This window comes from Salvelinus fontinalis, chromosome 1, assembly GCF_029448725.1.
Source record: "Salvelinus fontinalis isolate EN_2023a chromosome 1, ASM2944872v1, whole genome shotgun sequence".
Lineage (NCBI taxonomy): Eukaryota > Metazoa > Chordata > Actinopteri > Salmoniformes > Salmonidae > Salvelinus > Salvelinus fontinalis.
Window position 1 is genome coordinate 64,652,248 of NC_074665.1, and position 15,641 is coordinate 64,667,888.

Sequence of the window (15,641 nt, forward strand, 5' to 3'; positions counted from 1 at the left end):
GTAAAATATATTTTACCGCAAAGCCTAACTAGCTATTTACCCTCCTTTTCTTGTAGGCATACTTATATAGGACCGTACACTAAGAAATGCCCTGTTCGATAACAGTGTCTAAAAACCGTTCCATTCAAAAGTATAGAAAGAACACCAATAGGCCTCCTCTGATATTTCATTTATTTACGTTGACGTTTACTTGTTTTACTAGCACTCAACGTTTTCGTTTATTGTAGGCTTACTTAAAATGTTCATGTAGCTAAGTTAGGAATGTGCGTTTTTTTGTCTTCTTTGATGGATTGTATTGTGGTTCTTAGTTCCCCAAGGAACGAAATATACATTTGTTTAAAAATGCATAATTATGTCTGTATCAAAACCATCTTGACACTGTAGAGATGCATCCAACTTTCATGTATAAGAGATTTGTGTTTCACAGATAATTAGCATATATAAAACGTTCAGCTTTTTAGATGACCCTGCAATTCTAATCTCAGCAACACAAAACTTAGCTATTTCCGAGATACCAAATTCGAGTAGTTCCTTAGCCTAAATATTTCTAGAGTATAGTTTTGAATACACAGTTTTCATAACGCTTGTTTTTAATCATTCCATTGGTTAACATGATTTGTTGGTATTGTTTTGTTCGAGAGTGACAAATACACGATAGTTTCATACACAATTCATTGCATCAGACAAATTGCTTTTCAGATTTACATGAAAATGTATGTTTTGTGGCAGTCACCAGCGTGCGTAATTCTTTTTACATTGTGCATTGGAGACAATTCGCCAATTGCGTATATTCTATATCTTATTAATACCTTTTGAGTCATGTGTCTATGTAAAAGTATAGCCTCTTATTTATCTAAAGGTTCCCTTTCCTAATTTTACAAGTCATAAAAACAAGAAATAGTCGGACTTGTTGAGCTCTGCAATGCGGACTTGTCCTAGCATATTGATAAATAGATCGCCCTGATCATTGTTTTCTCTCCTACACCTCAGGGGTTAATTAAGTATGAACCCTCATACCTCAGAGAAGAACCATCACTGAGCACTGAAGAGGGGCGGTGCTGCCTCCTCTCCTCCCCCAGGCTCCTGGCCCTCTCTAGCGGGGAGGCTGGCCCGGGGCGTGCGCTCCCCTCTCCAGCTCCCAAAAACACGGAGGGGCGGGGGGAGACGGACAGACAGAAAGGAGCAGATCTCTTCGCTCAAAGGAATAGGAAGAGTTTATTCAGACTACAAGGTATTGCTACAGCTTCTCTCACGTTCCCCCAAACAGCAGAGCACGCTCTTGTTTTTATGCGCAGTGTTCCATCTGTGGTGCCAAGCCAGGAAGATGCCCAATCCGGCGACATGCCCCTTCCCAGGCTCCCGGCTGTGGCTGGTATCCGTTGCTCTGATGGTGATGTCGGTGATCTCATCTTCTTCGACCTACCAGAGACCTGCACCCGGCGGCGGGGGGAAGAGAACGGGGTTCATGGAGAGGACGCTCATTTTGCTGGACGTCAACACCCGCAGTCCGGTTCAAGTTCTAAATGACAACTTCCTCTCTTTACAGTTGGATCCGTCGATTATAAAGGACGGGTGGCTGGACTTTCTGAGGTAGATTTCTTTCCCACTTTGTCTGCTTTATCGACTTCATAGTCGTCGTTATTCTCATGTTTGGATCAAATGCATTGTTTTTGGTTTATAGGTCTCTGTTGAGCATGATCGGATTTAGTTATCTAGACGAATGGTTCTTTGACAATATTATGATATCGGGAATCATTAAACCATGTCATATAGTCGGTTTATGCCGATTTGTGCATTGCCTTTGTTTAGGTGACATTAGATATGGGGTAAACTAGCCTGTATGGAAATATGGAGTGTCCTAAAGATTGTAGTGTAGGCCTAACTTCATAATTACGTCGTCGAGCTTTACCAATTGATGTGCATACTAGTAGCCTATTTTCTAATTTCAGTTGAGACACCTTTTGACACATGCTGCGTCATTCTCGTGTGGCATGCATGCATCAGTTTACACAGTATGTAGCCTAATTCAGAAACATCTCTTTAACATAGTGGTGTTAATAATACGTCTACATTCATAATGCCACTGTCTTAGTCGTGTCAATGTTTCTGTGTTCTACACAATGCTAATATGACGAGAGAAGGGAACGAGAATGACAGGGAAAGAGGTGATATGAGCTCATAATATATAGTTAATGTTGCATGTTGGGTATGGAAGGGAGTCGTTTACATTGGTAGAAGTATGCCTACATGGCGCACACGAGGCTCTTTGAAGAATTTCCGTAAACAGAGGTTTCTTATTTCCAGTGAAACATCCACTGTTATTGTTTGGGAGGAGAGAAAGGGGGTCGTGGCATTTTACAAGTTCTATAGAGTATCAGGGTTTACTACTCGATATCGACATGTTTGTAATAATGAAAAACAGTCGGAATGGCTACTCAAATATTATTGGAGCAACAGCATGTATCGCCCTGGAAGTAAACAATTTCAGCTTCCAATCAGCTTCGGCTTTGTGCAAAGTTCCCAGATGTAACTTTTACCAGTCAATGGAGAACTTTGTGGTCAGGATTTTAGCAAAAATGTAATTCTGGGTTAACTAGATGAAAAGTGTTATTCCCACATGAACGCGTTCAATCATATGGATCTATATCAATTCAGTTGTTGCTGAATATTCAACCATCAGCAAGTAAATGTTGTCTGCATCAATTTTGTGATAATACCAATAATAATAATAATGATACTAATCATCACAATAATATAATAATATACCTAATGTTCATAATGTTCATAATAACAATAACACACTATGTGATCAAACAATGAACCTTTTAACAATATTGACAAGTTTTTTGCTTTACTTTGGTTCATACTTTCACTAACTTCCTATATGTAGGTAGGCTATTCACTCACAATTTCAATGCTAATTTTCTGCAATGTTTTTCCAATATTTATTTTCTTACACTGTACTGGTCAAGTTCATATAAACCGTTATTTGAATAAACATTTAAACCATGCCTACTGTAAACTTTGCTGATCGTCAGATCTGATAACCCAGCGCACACGCACACTAAGGCCATACTATAGGATAAATTCGTTTTTGTGGTAGGTCGGTGGATTTTAGAGACATAAATAGGCAATTATTATAATACAAAGCTAGGCGATTTAACTACTACAATAGTCTATAATTGTCATAAAAATGGCACTTTATTCAAGTCTGCAAGAATCGGTTAAAATGATCACAACATGGCCTATATTCTGCCTACCAAAACAGCACAATATGGTAAGTGCTAATCCCATAACATATAATTGAACACAACATTATAAAGCTACAGTGCAATTTTCAGTAATTTCAATGAATGGGAAATATTCTCTTAATTTTGAAGAACGTGACTTATAAATATAAATAACTACAAAACTGTCCTTTTGCTCCATGTTTTGATCAAAGGAGACTTTATAAACAATTATTGACTAGCTTCAAATCAACGTTTAAAAAGTAGGCTAATGTTGCTCTCATGGAATGCCATTCCTTTACTACAGAAAGCATGTGCTATTGGCATGTGATGTATTAGTTTGCTCCATTGTTTTGTTGGTGGTCCACTCTTGACGATATGCACAAATTACAGTGTGGCTTTGGTTGAAAAGTATAATATTTCTGTTGTTTATTCTGTGTCCAGTCTGGTAACACAACAGTAGAGTGGAATACTTAACCCAAAACTATTTTTCTAATCCAGAGCTGTGGGAGATATTATTGCTAGCTGGCTAACAGCGGCACTGAGAGGGTCATAAAAGTCCTGTTGTAATGGAAAAGCTGTCATGTCCCATAAGACCATCATGTAAATACTAGTAGGGTTCACTAGCTTTTCTCTCAAGTGCAACCAATAAGTGAGAGTGATAGTAAAAGTGTTTTGAAAGCCCAGTCTGGAAAGCTTTGACAGTAATCTGCTAACACTGTAGTGTGAAACATGTTTTTATTATTCTGGGCGTACTAGTCTCACCATCATAAAATGTTTCCCTGTGACATCTAAAAAAACACTAAAACCTACTCTCTGTATGAATTAAATTGGCTCCATGTCTAGTTTTCTTTTGTTGAATCTGAATGCACAGGGCTATCAAGAAATATCACATTTAAATAAAGCTGTCATTGCTTTATTACTTGAGTTTTTTGTCTTGTGAAAGTAGTGCTCAGCCTCTGTTGAGTAGCCTATGTCACCAGTGCTGGATATTGCAATGACATACCCACTACAGGAATCATTTTCAACATAACGTCAATCATTTCTTCTCAGAGTTGTGTATGTACGTACATCATCTGAAATCAATGATAGTCATGTTGGGTTTTTCATGCAGCATATTTTGACACAGAGCCTAATTGATAAAAAAATATTGTTTCATAAATATTTCAGATCTATTTGTGCACCGTATTCTTATCAGATCTCTGTCTCCATGTATAGTTCCAAGCGTTTGGTAACCCTAGCCCGAGGTCTGTCCCCAGCCTATCTGAGGTTCGGAGGAAAGAGAACTGACTTCCTCCAGTTCCACAACTTGAAGAACCTTGCCAAGTTCAGAGGCCCCGGCCCAGATTACTACCTAAAAAACTATGAAGATGGTGAGTTAGACATTATGGATTTGATTATTCATTTACGCAGATGTTAAACACACATTTTGTATATTTGTTTATGGTGTTGTTTTCCCAATTTGATTATAAAATGTATTGAGATGTTTAAATGTACTTTAGGTACAGTTGAAATCGTCTATGTCCATGTTCATTAGTAGGCCTAAAGTCTTATTCTGTAGCATTCAATTTGAATTTAAACAAGCTTTATTAGCATGAAAGGAACAATCCAATATTGCCAGAAGTGGTACGCAATGAAACTACATGACCCGTTGTTGGTCTCTGTGTCAACGCTCAGACATAGTGCGTAGTGACATCGCCCTGGACAAGCAGAGGGGCTGTAAGCTGGCCAACCACCCTGACATGATGCTGGAGCTGCAAAGAGAGAAGGCAGCTCAGATGCAGCTCGTCCTCCTCAAAGAACAGCTCTCCAACCTCTACAGCAACATCACAATAACAGGTAGGAGATCACACACACACACACACACACACACACACACACACACACACACACACACACACACACACACACACACACACACACACACACACACACACACACACACACACACACACACACACACACACACACACAAACACACACACAAACACACACACACACACACACACACACACACACACACACACACACACACACACACACACACACACACACACACACAAAAACTCTCTGTTTGGTTACTCAATCTTGCCAGAGCACAGTGATGTAAATCATCACCCCTCAGATTTACTAATGTCATTTGTAGAGAAGGGATGGACGAATGGAGGGATGAAGGGATGGAAGGATGAATGTAGAGGAAGCGAGGAGGCAGAGAGTACTGGCATTTCTGAATGAAAGGTTCAACTGAACCTGACTGTGGAGGGGCAGCTGGACTGTGTGTGTATGTTTGTGTGTGTGACTTGCTGAGTCCCAGTGACTATCCCTGACTTCCCAGGGTCGTAACTGAGAACCGTAAGGGTTTAGTTAGCAGTAGGCTGTGTCAGGATGTCTTTATGTTACAGTATTTTGCTTGGTATTTATTAGAAATTATGTGGTAGCAATTAATACTTTGTAGTACTTAAATACCAGTTGTGGTACCAAATGGCATGTAATGATAATGTAATGATAATGTAATGATAATGTAATGATAATGTAATGATGGTTAATTTAAAACATATAGATGCTGTTGTAATAGTTTGGTCATTGTTCTGTAATTACAATTTTACTGCTATAATTTCCAGTAAAATACAGAGTAAACAGCAGTCTATCAAAACAAACCGTAACCCCAGAGTTTCTAACTTTTAAAATGTGTGGATCATATCAACTTACAAAGTTGAAGAGAGGAGAGATGAGGATGGAATTTCAGTCATCGGAGCTACAATGGCAACTACAGCTGCTTGTGATTTATTAGAAGAACAAAATTACTGTGTTTGTGTATGTGTATGTGTGTGTGTGTGTGTGTGTGTGTGTGTGTGTGTGTGTGTGTGTGTGTGTGTGTGTGTGTGTGTGTGTGTGTGTGTGTGTAAAACCTCCCATGTTAGAAATGCCTGTTCTAGATCTGTCTTGAGCAACACACACTGCAACTAAGGAGATATTCATATGAAGAAATAACATGAACACTGAGGGATTATTCCCCAAATATTTATGCCTACAGAACTGATGCCATGACAGATCATTCCACCAGTTTCACTCAAGACTTCAGTGATATTAATGTGTATCTAATAAATCTTCATATTATCCCAAGGGAATGTGCTAGAATTTGTCTTTTGTCGAATATATTGTTCATTAATGCACAGTGGTGTTGCATTATTCCGTTTTTAATGTACTGTAGTATATAAGGTATTTCAGACACATTTGTACATTGATAGATTTTCATTGACGGGGTTACTGTGTGTGTGTGTGTGTGTGTGTGTGTGTGTGTGTGTGTGTGTGTGTGTGTGTGTGTGTGTGTGTGTGTGTGTGTGTGTGTGTGTGTGTGTGTGTGTGTGTGTGTGTGTGTGTCTGTGTGAACTGTATGTAAGTCTGCGTATCATCAGCTGTGTGATTTCAACGGGGCTCTGGTGCACTAGTCAAAACATGGCCTGACTGCGCCTATCTTCAAGCACTGAAGAGACACATTGAGGAGAACCATTTGTTCATGTTTAGGTGCAGAGGAGTTTCAGTTCACAAGTTCAGGAGTCATACTGTGTATCACCCTGTACTTTCTCTGTTGTAGTCTGGTATCTTATCATGAGATAGTTCTACGATATGGACTATCAATATATTCTGGTGCATGTCCACCTCAAGGCTTCAAAGTTGTCTTTGCTCCCCTGTCACCCTACACTTAGTCTGGGGAGGGATTAGGTCCCAGGGTTTTTCTTTGTTATGGGGTCCTGGGACCCTTGTTAAAGTCAATGGCATGAACTTTACCCAGTACCAGGACATTTAGGCGAAAACCTGGATGCCTCTGCCAGGAGTTTGAAACTTGGCCGCAAGTGTATCTTCCAGCAAGACAATAAACCCAAGCACACATAAAAATCCACAAATAAATATTTAATTGACCACAAAATCAAAAGTTTGCAATGGCCATCTCAGTGTCCGGAGTTGAATCCCATTGAAAACCTTAAGCCGTCCATAAGCGCAGATGAAGGATATCAAGGATCTGGAAAGACTCTTTATGGAGGCATGGTCTAATCCCTCCCAATGTGTTCTCCAATCTCATAAAACAGTTTAGAAAAAGGCCCAGTGTCGTTATCCTCACAAGGGGAGGGTGCTGGAGTATAAAAATAAATAAAATAAGTACATTACCCCCTTTTTCGTGATATCCAATTACGATCTTGTCTCATTGCTGCAACTCCCCAACAAAGGTTGAGTCATGTGTCCTCCGAAACATGTCCCACCAAAACACTTTTCTTAACACCCACCTGCTTAACCTGGAAGCCAGCTGCACCAATGTGTCAGAGGAAACACAGTTCAACTGACGACGAAGTCAGCCTGCAGGCGCCCAGCCCACCACAAGGACTCGCTAGAGCGCGATCAGCCATGTAAAGCCCCCCTTGCCAAACCCTCCCCTAACCTGGACGGTTCTGGGCCAATTGTGCGCCTCCCTATGAACCCGGGTCTGTGGTGATATCTCAAGCACTGCGATGCAGGTTTTTTTGCTCATCTTTATTAAGGGATCCAATAATTCTGGACCCCACTATATATCTATGTTAAAGAAGTCCTCCTCTTCTGTCTAGCCTGTGTGCGCTGAGATGTGGCTGACAGTACATTATGATTGTTGGAGAATGCTGTTTAAAGGTCAAGTGCAGTCAGAAACGTGTTTTTCCCTGTGTTTATATATTTCCACACTATGAGGTTGGAATAATACTGTGTAATTGTGCAAATGATCATAATGCCCTTTTAATGTAAGAGCTGTTTGAAAAGACCCCCTGAAATTTCAACCTGTTTTGGTAGGATGGAGTTTTGGCCTTCCAAACCTCTCTGCCAATAACAGCTAATTTTCAGTTTTCCCCTCAGTCAGTCCTATCAAAGTTCTTGCTTGAGAAATTGCTCTTGCTATTTTTGTTTTTACCATTTTAATTGAAAACAATCACAGTAAGGTACTTAATTGTTACCCAGAAATGATTTGATATTGAGATAAAAACGTCTGCATTGGTCTTTTAAGTGGGGCGGCGGGTAGCCTAGTGGTTAGATGCTCTAGTGGTTAGATGCTCTAGTGGTTAGACGTTTTTTGATGCCTAGTGGTTAGATGCTCTAGTGGTTAGACGTTTTTTGATGCCTAGTGGTTAGACGTTTTTATCTCAATATCAAATCACCCCCCCCAAAAAGGGGGTTACATATGTGTAAAAAAAAACTACAAATATTTCCTGAGCTTTCTTATATCTCCTAGATATAGGACAGACACTTCAAAACCTTATTTCTTATGATTTATTGTTCCACTCTTTTTTGCCATTTTGAATGTGTTATTCAATGCATTTCTTCTGGGCTATAGTAGTAAAGGCCAAATTCGATATTTTATCAAATAATTGTTTTATATATATATATATTTTTATACTTAAAGTGGTCCTAAAATTCACAATTAAATATCTAAATGGTCCATCATATGACCATCTTAAAACAATTCCATATGGCAGCTTAGAACCCTCATGGTTAGCCTGTCAATATAGTGTTTTATTGGAGAGGGTAACAGGGGAGGTGTTTAAACAAGGTCTGGTAATAATCAGCCTAACCCTTAAGTGTGTGTGTGTGTGTGTGTGTGTGTGTGTGTGTGTGTGTGTGTGTGTGTGTGTGTGTGTGTGTGTGTGTGTGTGTGTGTGTGTGTGTGTGTGTGTGTGTGTGTGTGTGTGTGTGTGTGTGTGTGTGTGTGTGTGTAGGCAGGTGGCAGACTTAAAGTCCCTTTAACAACCCCTTCATCCTTTTACACTCTACAGTCTGACCTCTTACCTAGGCTTGTTAGAGCTATCAGTAATGGCACTGCACATGCACACACACACACACACACACACACACACACACACACACACACACACACACACACACACACACACACACACACACACACACACACACACACACACACACACACACACACACAGCCCCCTGCGCTGTGAAAACATACCAGCTCAGACAAGATGAGGTCAAGGTCAACCCTCATCTCCCCCTTACTCCGCCCTGGTCTGCCCCTTAGTTTCTCCTGGCAGTAAACCAAGACCCAACTGCCTCAGACAGAACAGACCCTCTCATCTCACCCCTAACCTCCTGTCTCATCCTTCCCCCTTGAAGCTCATCCCCCTACTCTCAGCCACTTTTATGTCCCAGCTTTCTTTCAATTTTTATCTTTACCTCAGTTAGTCTCTGTCCTTCACTCATCTCTCTCTCTCTCTCTCTCTCTCTCTCTCTCTCTCTCTCTCTCTCTCTCTCTCTCTCTCTCTCTCTCTCTCTCTCTCTCTCTCTCTCTCTCTCTCTCTCTTTCTCTCTAGTAAAATAAATGAAACCTGTTGTGCCACGTACACCGGAGAGGTGCAGTGAAATATGTTGTCTTGCAGGGTCAGCCATAGTAGTACAGCGCCCCTGGAGCAAATGTGGGTTAAGTGCCTTTGACAAGGGAAAATCTTCACCTTGTCAACTCAGGTATTCAAACCAGCGACATTTTGCTTACTTGTCCAACGCTCTAACCACTAGGCTAGTGGGTCTGTCACCCCAAAAAAAGACCATGATCCTGCATGCATAACATCCCCTAAGTGGCTTGCGACCTGACTCTCCTTCCCATGTTTAAAACCTCTTAAGTATTGGACCCTTTTTTTCAATTTTCGCCTAAAATGACATACACAAATCTAACTGCCTGTAGCTCAGGACCTGAAGCAAGGATATGCATCTTCTTGATACCATTTGAAAGGAAACACTTTTACGTTTGTGGAAATGTGAAATTAATGTAGGAGAATATAACACATTAGATCTGGGAAAGATAATACAAAGAATAAAACATGTTTTTTTTGTACCATCATCTTTGAAATGCAAGAGTAAGGCCATAATGTATTATTCCAGACCAGGTGCAATTTAGATTTTGGCCACTAGATGGCAGCAGTGTATGTGCAACTTTTAGACTGATCCAATGAACCATTGCATATTTGTTCAAAATGTTGTATCAAGACTGCCCAAATGTGCCTAATTGGTTTATTAATAAAGATCATAATTGTGCACTCTCCTCAAACAATAGCATGGTATTCTTTCACTGTAATAGCTACTGTAAATTGGACAGTGCAGTTAGATTAACAATCATTTAAGCTTTCTGCCCATATCAGATATGTCAATGTCCTGGGAATTGTTTTTGTTACTTACAACCTCATGCTAATCACATAGCATACGTTAGCTCAACCGTCCTACGGGGGAGGGAGGGGGCATCGATCCCGTAGGGGTTAAGACATTTCTCTCCTGTTGGGAGACATGCAATTGAGTGTCTAGACCCCTCAAACTCAACTCTGGACCTCAAAGCCAGTTCCACTGTATTTTTTTAATTGTTCCCCTCTAATTAGGGACTGATTTAGACTAGGGACACCAGGTTTGTGCAATTACTTATCAATTCGAACAGAAAACCATCAGGCTCTGGATCTCGTATGGTAGGAGTTGAGTACCCCTGATCTAGACCCTCATGGAATAGACTTATCCTCTACTCACTGCATTTCATTTCTTCTGCCCTCTGTGTAGTTTCTCTTTTCTGTGCCTTGTCTTTATTCTCCCTCTCTTCCTCCCTCTCCCTCTCCTGTTCTGCCTCCCCTGTTAATTTCACCTCCTTGGCCTGCTTAGTTGTTACTGGCCTCTGACGATGCTTGGAATTCTCTAGTAATAGTATGCTATATGATTTAACTGTACCTTTACTTTAGCTTGGTATAGGATCTTTATGCAGCTTTTACAGCTAAGTATTTCCTGTCGTGCACCCCCCCCCCCCCCCCCCCCCACTCTCTCTCTCCCTCTGTGACGACAAATAACAGGAGATTTGAGAGAAGTTTGGGGGCGTGCTCCTTTCCTCCCCAACTTAACTTACACAGCCCTTTTCCCCCCTCTCACCCCCTGTTGACAGCAGTAACTACTTGACTTTTCTTCAGCTACTTTGAGCTCCTTCACACTCGTTAAGGGCACCTTAGAGGAACATTTTGTGAAAATCACAGTTGACATTCTTCAGCCGAAATTCCACCCTGCTAATCCAACTGTGTGTGTGTGTGTGTATGTGTGTGTGTGCGTGTGTGTGTGTTTACTGAAGCCAGTGAAACTTGAGAAATGCTCATCACTTTGTGCCTTTAAGAACTCAATCACAGACATTTTCTCAGACACCTGTACTTGTTACCCAATCTAATTGTGTCATTCATGGTCATTCTCACTGACATTAACTTGTTACTCTGCCGAATCCCGTCAATCATGGACAATTTCACAGACATTAACCCATAAAAAAAAGAACATGTCAAATGTGTGTGTGTGTGTGTGTGTGTGTCGGCTTGCACTGTAATACATGTCTTTACATTTACACAGCAGAAATATTACATTTAGCTATGGGAATTATATATTACAGTAAAGCAGAGGTGTGGACCCGAGTCACATGACTTGGACTCGAGTCAGACTTGAGTCACAAATATGATGACTTGTAACTCGACTCGAACTGACTTGATACCCTCCCCAAGCCCAAATATTAAAAATGATGCCATTAAAAAAAGTGTGCAGCTCATCAACTCTTCATTTAACGGATTACAGTTTGAATCGGACAGCAGCCAATCAATAAAGATTTTATTCATGTTGAAATTGTACATATAAAGTATATTTTTAAAGATGTGACTGTGTAGATATTTTTTGCTTGATTCTAACTTAATTTCATTGTGCCAGCTGAGAAAAAGTTGCGCGTGGCAGTGCAGAGGAACGTCGGCGGGATATAAAGACTACGCTGTATCAACAAAAAACGGGTTGCAACTTGCAAAACATGCAGGAAAAAAATGACAGACGGAGGCGCAACAACTTCCAACTTTGTTCGACATTTGAAGCTGCACAAAGAACGGTAAGTCATGGCTAATATAGCCGACAGCTATATCATTTATAACTTTGCTAGTGTAGCATGTAGGCTAACGTCACGTTAAATCAATGAGCCTCCACACAATCAGTCAGTGCGGGAACGTGATCATTGCATCCAAGATTGAGCTACAACTGGCTAGGCAGCCTACTGTAACCACACATAGAGAGGGTGTGTGTTAAGGTTGGGTGATTGTGTACAAGCCTACATCGCCCGATTGTGCCCCATAGCGATCCTCGATAGTCGATTGCTATTGGGGGGGGGGGGTCTTTCTCATGGCTACCCATGTATTTCCATGTAAATATAAAGTTTATTTGGAAAGTAATAAATATCTATATTTTTAAAAGCATTCATGATTTGCATGAATGTAATATACTAACTATTACTCTTGTTAAGAATATGAAATGGTATTACATTTGGTGAAGAGCACATTATGGCTTGTTTAGGACTCGAAACTCCAAGTTTAGGACTTGAGACTTGCTGGTCTTGACTCGGACTTGCCTGTCTTGACTTGGGACTTGAGTGCTAAGACTTGAGACTTACTTGTGACTTGTAAAACAATGACTTGGTCCCACCTCTGCAGTAAAGTATTGTAAAGAACAATGCATTATGGGAGTTCAGTGCACTGTTAGCAATTCCTGAAATTTTACAATCTGATTTTACAATAAAGTGATATATTAATGTTTTGCTGTATATTTACTGGTTGAGTTGCCATGTCCTCTTGGTTTGTTTTGCCCTGTAGTCACTGCCAATTTGGAAGCCTTTGTTAAAGCCTCTAGGAGTGAAAGACACCAAATATTCATCAATATGCTGTAATATATAATTACAGTACCTATTAGCAAAACGTCTCTCACCAATCCCATGTAATTACATTGAAATACTGTACGTTAAAATACTACAAACCTCATCTCCCCTCAATGATTCAATCATTCATTGCAATTACAGTAGAATTAACTTTTTTTACAGTCATGTAATTATAAATAAATTGACTGGCATCTGTGCTGCCAGTAATTTACTGTACAAATTACAGGAATTTCTTTGCAGAGAGTACCCCCTTGCTTTCTCTCCAGATGCTCCCTTAGTCGGTCCTTTCCTCTTGGGGTGCGGTGACCTCCTGCCATGCTCAGTGTTGTCCTAGCTGTCTATATTTTGACGCCACTTAGTAACGTGCAGTCAAAATATAGACAGCTAGGAGACTTACTGACTATTTTTAGTTGACACCTTTGGTTTCAGACGCTAAAACCTGTGACCCTGAAGCAGCTTAAGTTCCAAGGCTATGTCCGCTTCCATGTCTTAGGAGTTGAGTAAGGTCAATATTGGTGTAAAATAATAATGGTGGGATAGTGTTGCTAAAGTCTTGTTTCTGTAGGGAAAGAGAGATTTTTTGGAAACTTGTCATGTGTGTATTTTTGGACAGCTTCCCATCACATACTGCAGAGGTGATGGATGGACATGGTCGAACATGCAAACGTGAGTGAAAAGCAAACATACCGAGTGCATCTGGCGTGTGTGTGTGTGTGTGTGTGTGTGTGTGTGTGCCTGTGTGCCTGTGTGTGTGTGTGTGTGTGTGTGTGTGTGTGTGTGTGTGTGTGTGTGTGTGTGTGTGTGTGTGTGTGTGTGTGTGTGTGTGTGTGTGTGTGTGTGTGTGTGTGTGTGTGTGTGTGTGTATGACACAGATGTTAGTATCTGTCTTGTACCCTATATACAGTTCATTCGGAAAGTATTCAGGCCCTTTGACTTTTTCCACATTTGTTTACGTTACAGCCTTATTCTAAAAAGTATTAAATTATTTTTTCCCCTCATTAATTTACACACAATACCCCATAATGACAAAGCGAAAACAGGTTTTTAGAAATGTTTGCAAGTTGAATATTTTTTTTTACAGAAACACCTTATTTACATATGTATTCAGACCCTTTGCTATGAGACTCGAAAATGAGCTGAGGTGCATCCTGTTTCCATTGATTAACCTTGAGGTGTTTCTACAACTTGAACGGTGTCCACTTGTGGTAAATTCAATAGATTGGACATGATTTTTAAAGGCACACACCTGTCTATATAAAGTCCCATGAAAGTGCATGTCAAAGCAAAAACTAAGCAATGAGGTTGAAGAATTGTCCATAGAGCTCTGAGACAGGATTGTTTCAAGGTACAGATCTGGGTAAGGGTACCAAAAACTGTCTGCTGCATTGAAGGTCCCCAAGAACACAGTGACCTCCATCATTCTTAAATGGAAGAAGTTTGGAACCACCAAGACTCTTCCTAGAGCTGAGCAATCTGGGGAGAAGGGCCTTGGTCAGGAAGGTGACCAAGAACCTGATAGTCACTCTGACAGAGCTCCAGAGTTCCTCTGTGGAGATGGGAGAACCTTCCAGAAGGACAACCATCTTTGCAGCACTCCACCAATCAGGCCTTTATGGTAGAGTGACCAGACGGAAGCCACTCCTAAGTGAAAGGCACATGACAGCCTGCTTGGAGTTGAACTCTTTGGCCTGAATGGCATTCAATCTTGGTTTCATCATACCAGAGAATCTTGTTTCTCATGGTCTGAGAGTCTTTAGGTGCATTTTGGCAAACTCCAAGCAGGCTGTCATGTGCCTTTCACTTAGGAGTGGCTTCCGTCTGGTCACTCCACCATAAAGGCCTGATTGGTGGAGTTCTGCAGAGATGGTTGTCCTTCTGGAAGGTTCTTCCTCATTTCTGGAGGAAACCTGGCACCATCACTAGGGTGAAGCATGGTAGCCCAGTTGATCAGAGGATTGTGCCTTTGGAGCCATGAAAACCCCAAAACCACAGGCGCTTGAGGTGATTCAATGAGCAGGAACTGCATAGACTCATTGTGATTACCTGACACTCAGTTTAATGGGAAATATAGTGCGGGTGACTCTGACAATAAATCAAATCAAGTCAAAGGTTATTTGTCACATGCGCCGAATTCAACAGGTGTAGACCTTACAGTGACTTACAAGACCTTAACCAACAATGCTTTAAGTTAAGAAAAAATCCTGTTAAGTAATAACTAGATAAGTACAAATCAAAAAATAGAAAATATAAGTAACAAATAATTAAACAGCAGCAGTAAAATAACAAGCGAGGCTATGTACAGGAGGTACCGGTTCAGCGTCAATGTGCGGGAGCACCGGTAAGTTGAGGTAATATGTACATGTAGGTAGAGTTAAAGTGACTATGCGTAGATTATAGTAGCAGCGTAAAAGTGAGATCTGGGTAGCCCTTTGATTAGCTGTTCAGGAGTCTTATGGCTTGGGGTAGAAGCTGTTAAGAAGCCTTTTGGATCTCAACGTGGCGCTCCGGGACCGCTTGCCCTGCGGTAGCAGAGAGAACTGTCTATGACTAGGGTGGCTGGAGTCTTTGACAATTTTTGGGGCCTTCCTCTGAGGTCCTGGATGGCAGGAAGCTTGGCCCCAGTGATGTACTGGACCGTACACACTTCCCTTTGTAGTGCCGAGCAGTTGCCATACCAGGCGGTGACGCAACCAGTC

General features: G+C 40.9%; 1 protein-coding gene across 1 annotated transcript in view; it reads left to right on the forward strand.

Moving 5' to 3' along the window:
• The first annotated feature begins 1,218 nt into the window (after positions 1 to 1,218).
• LOC129859787 (inactive heparanase-2-like) overlaps positions 1,219 to 15,641 on the forward strand; it is a 110,629-nt gene continuing 96,206 nt past the window's right edge. The window contains exons 1-3 of the mRNA XM_055929907.1: positions 1,219 to 1,590; positions 4,446 to 4,600; positions 4,905 to 5,066. Coding sequence (XP_055785882.1) covers positions 1,325 to 1,590; positions 4,446 to 4,600; positions 4,905 to 5,066 — 583 coding nt within the window. The 5' untranslated portion in view covers positions 1,219 to 1,324. The remainder of the gene's footprint in view (positions 1,591 to 4,445; positions 4,601 to 4,904; positions 5,067 to 15,641) is intronic.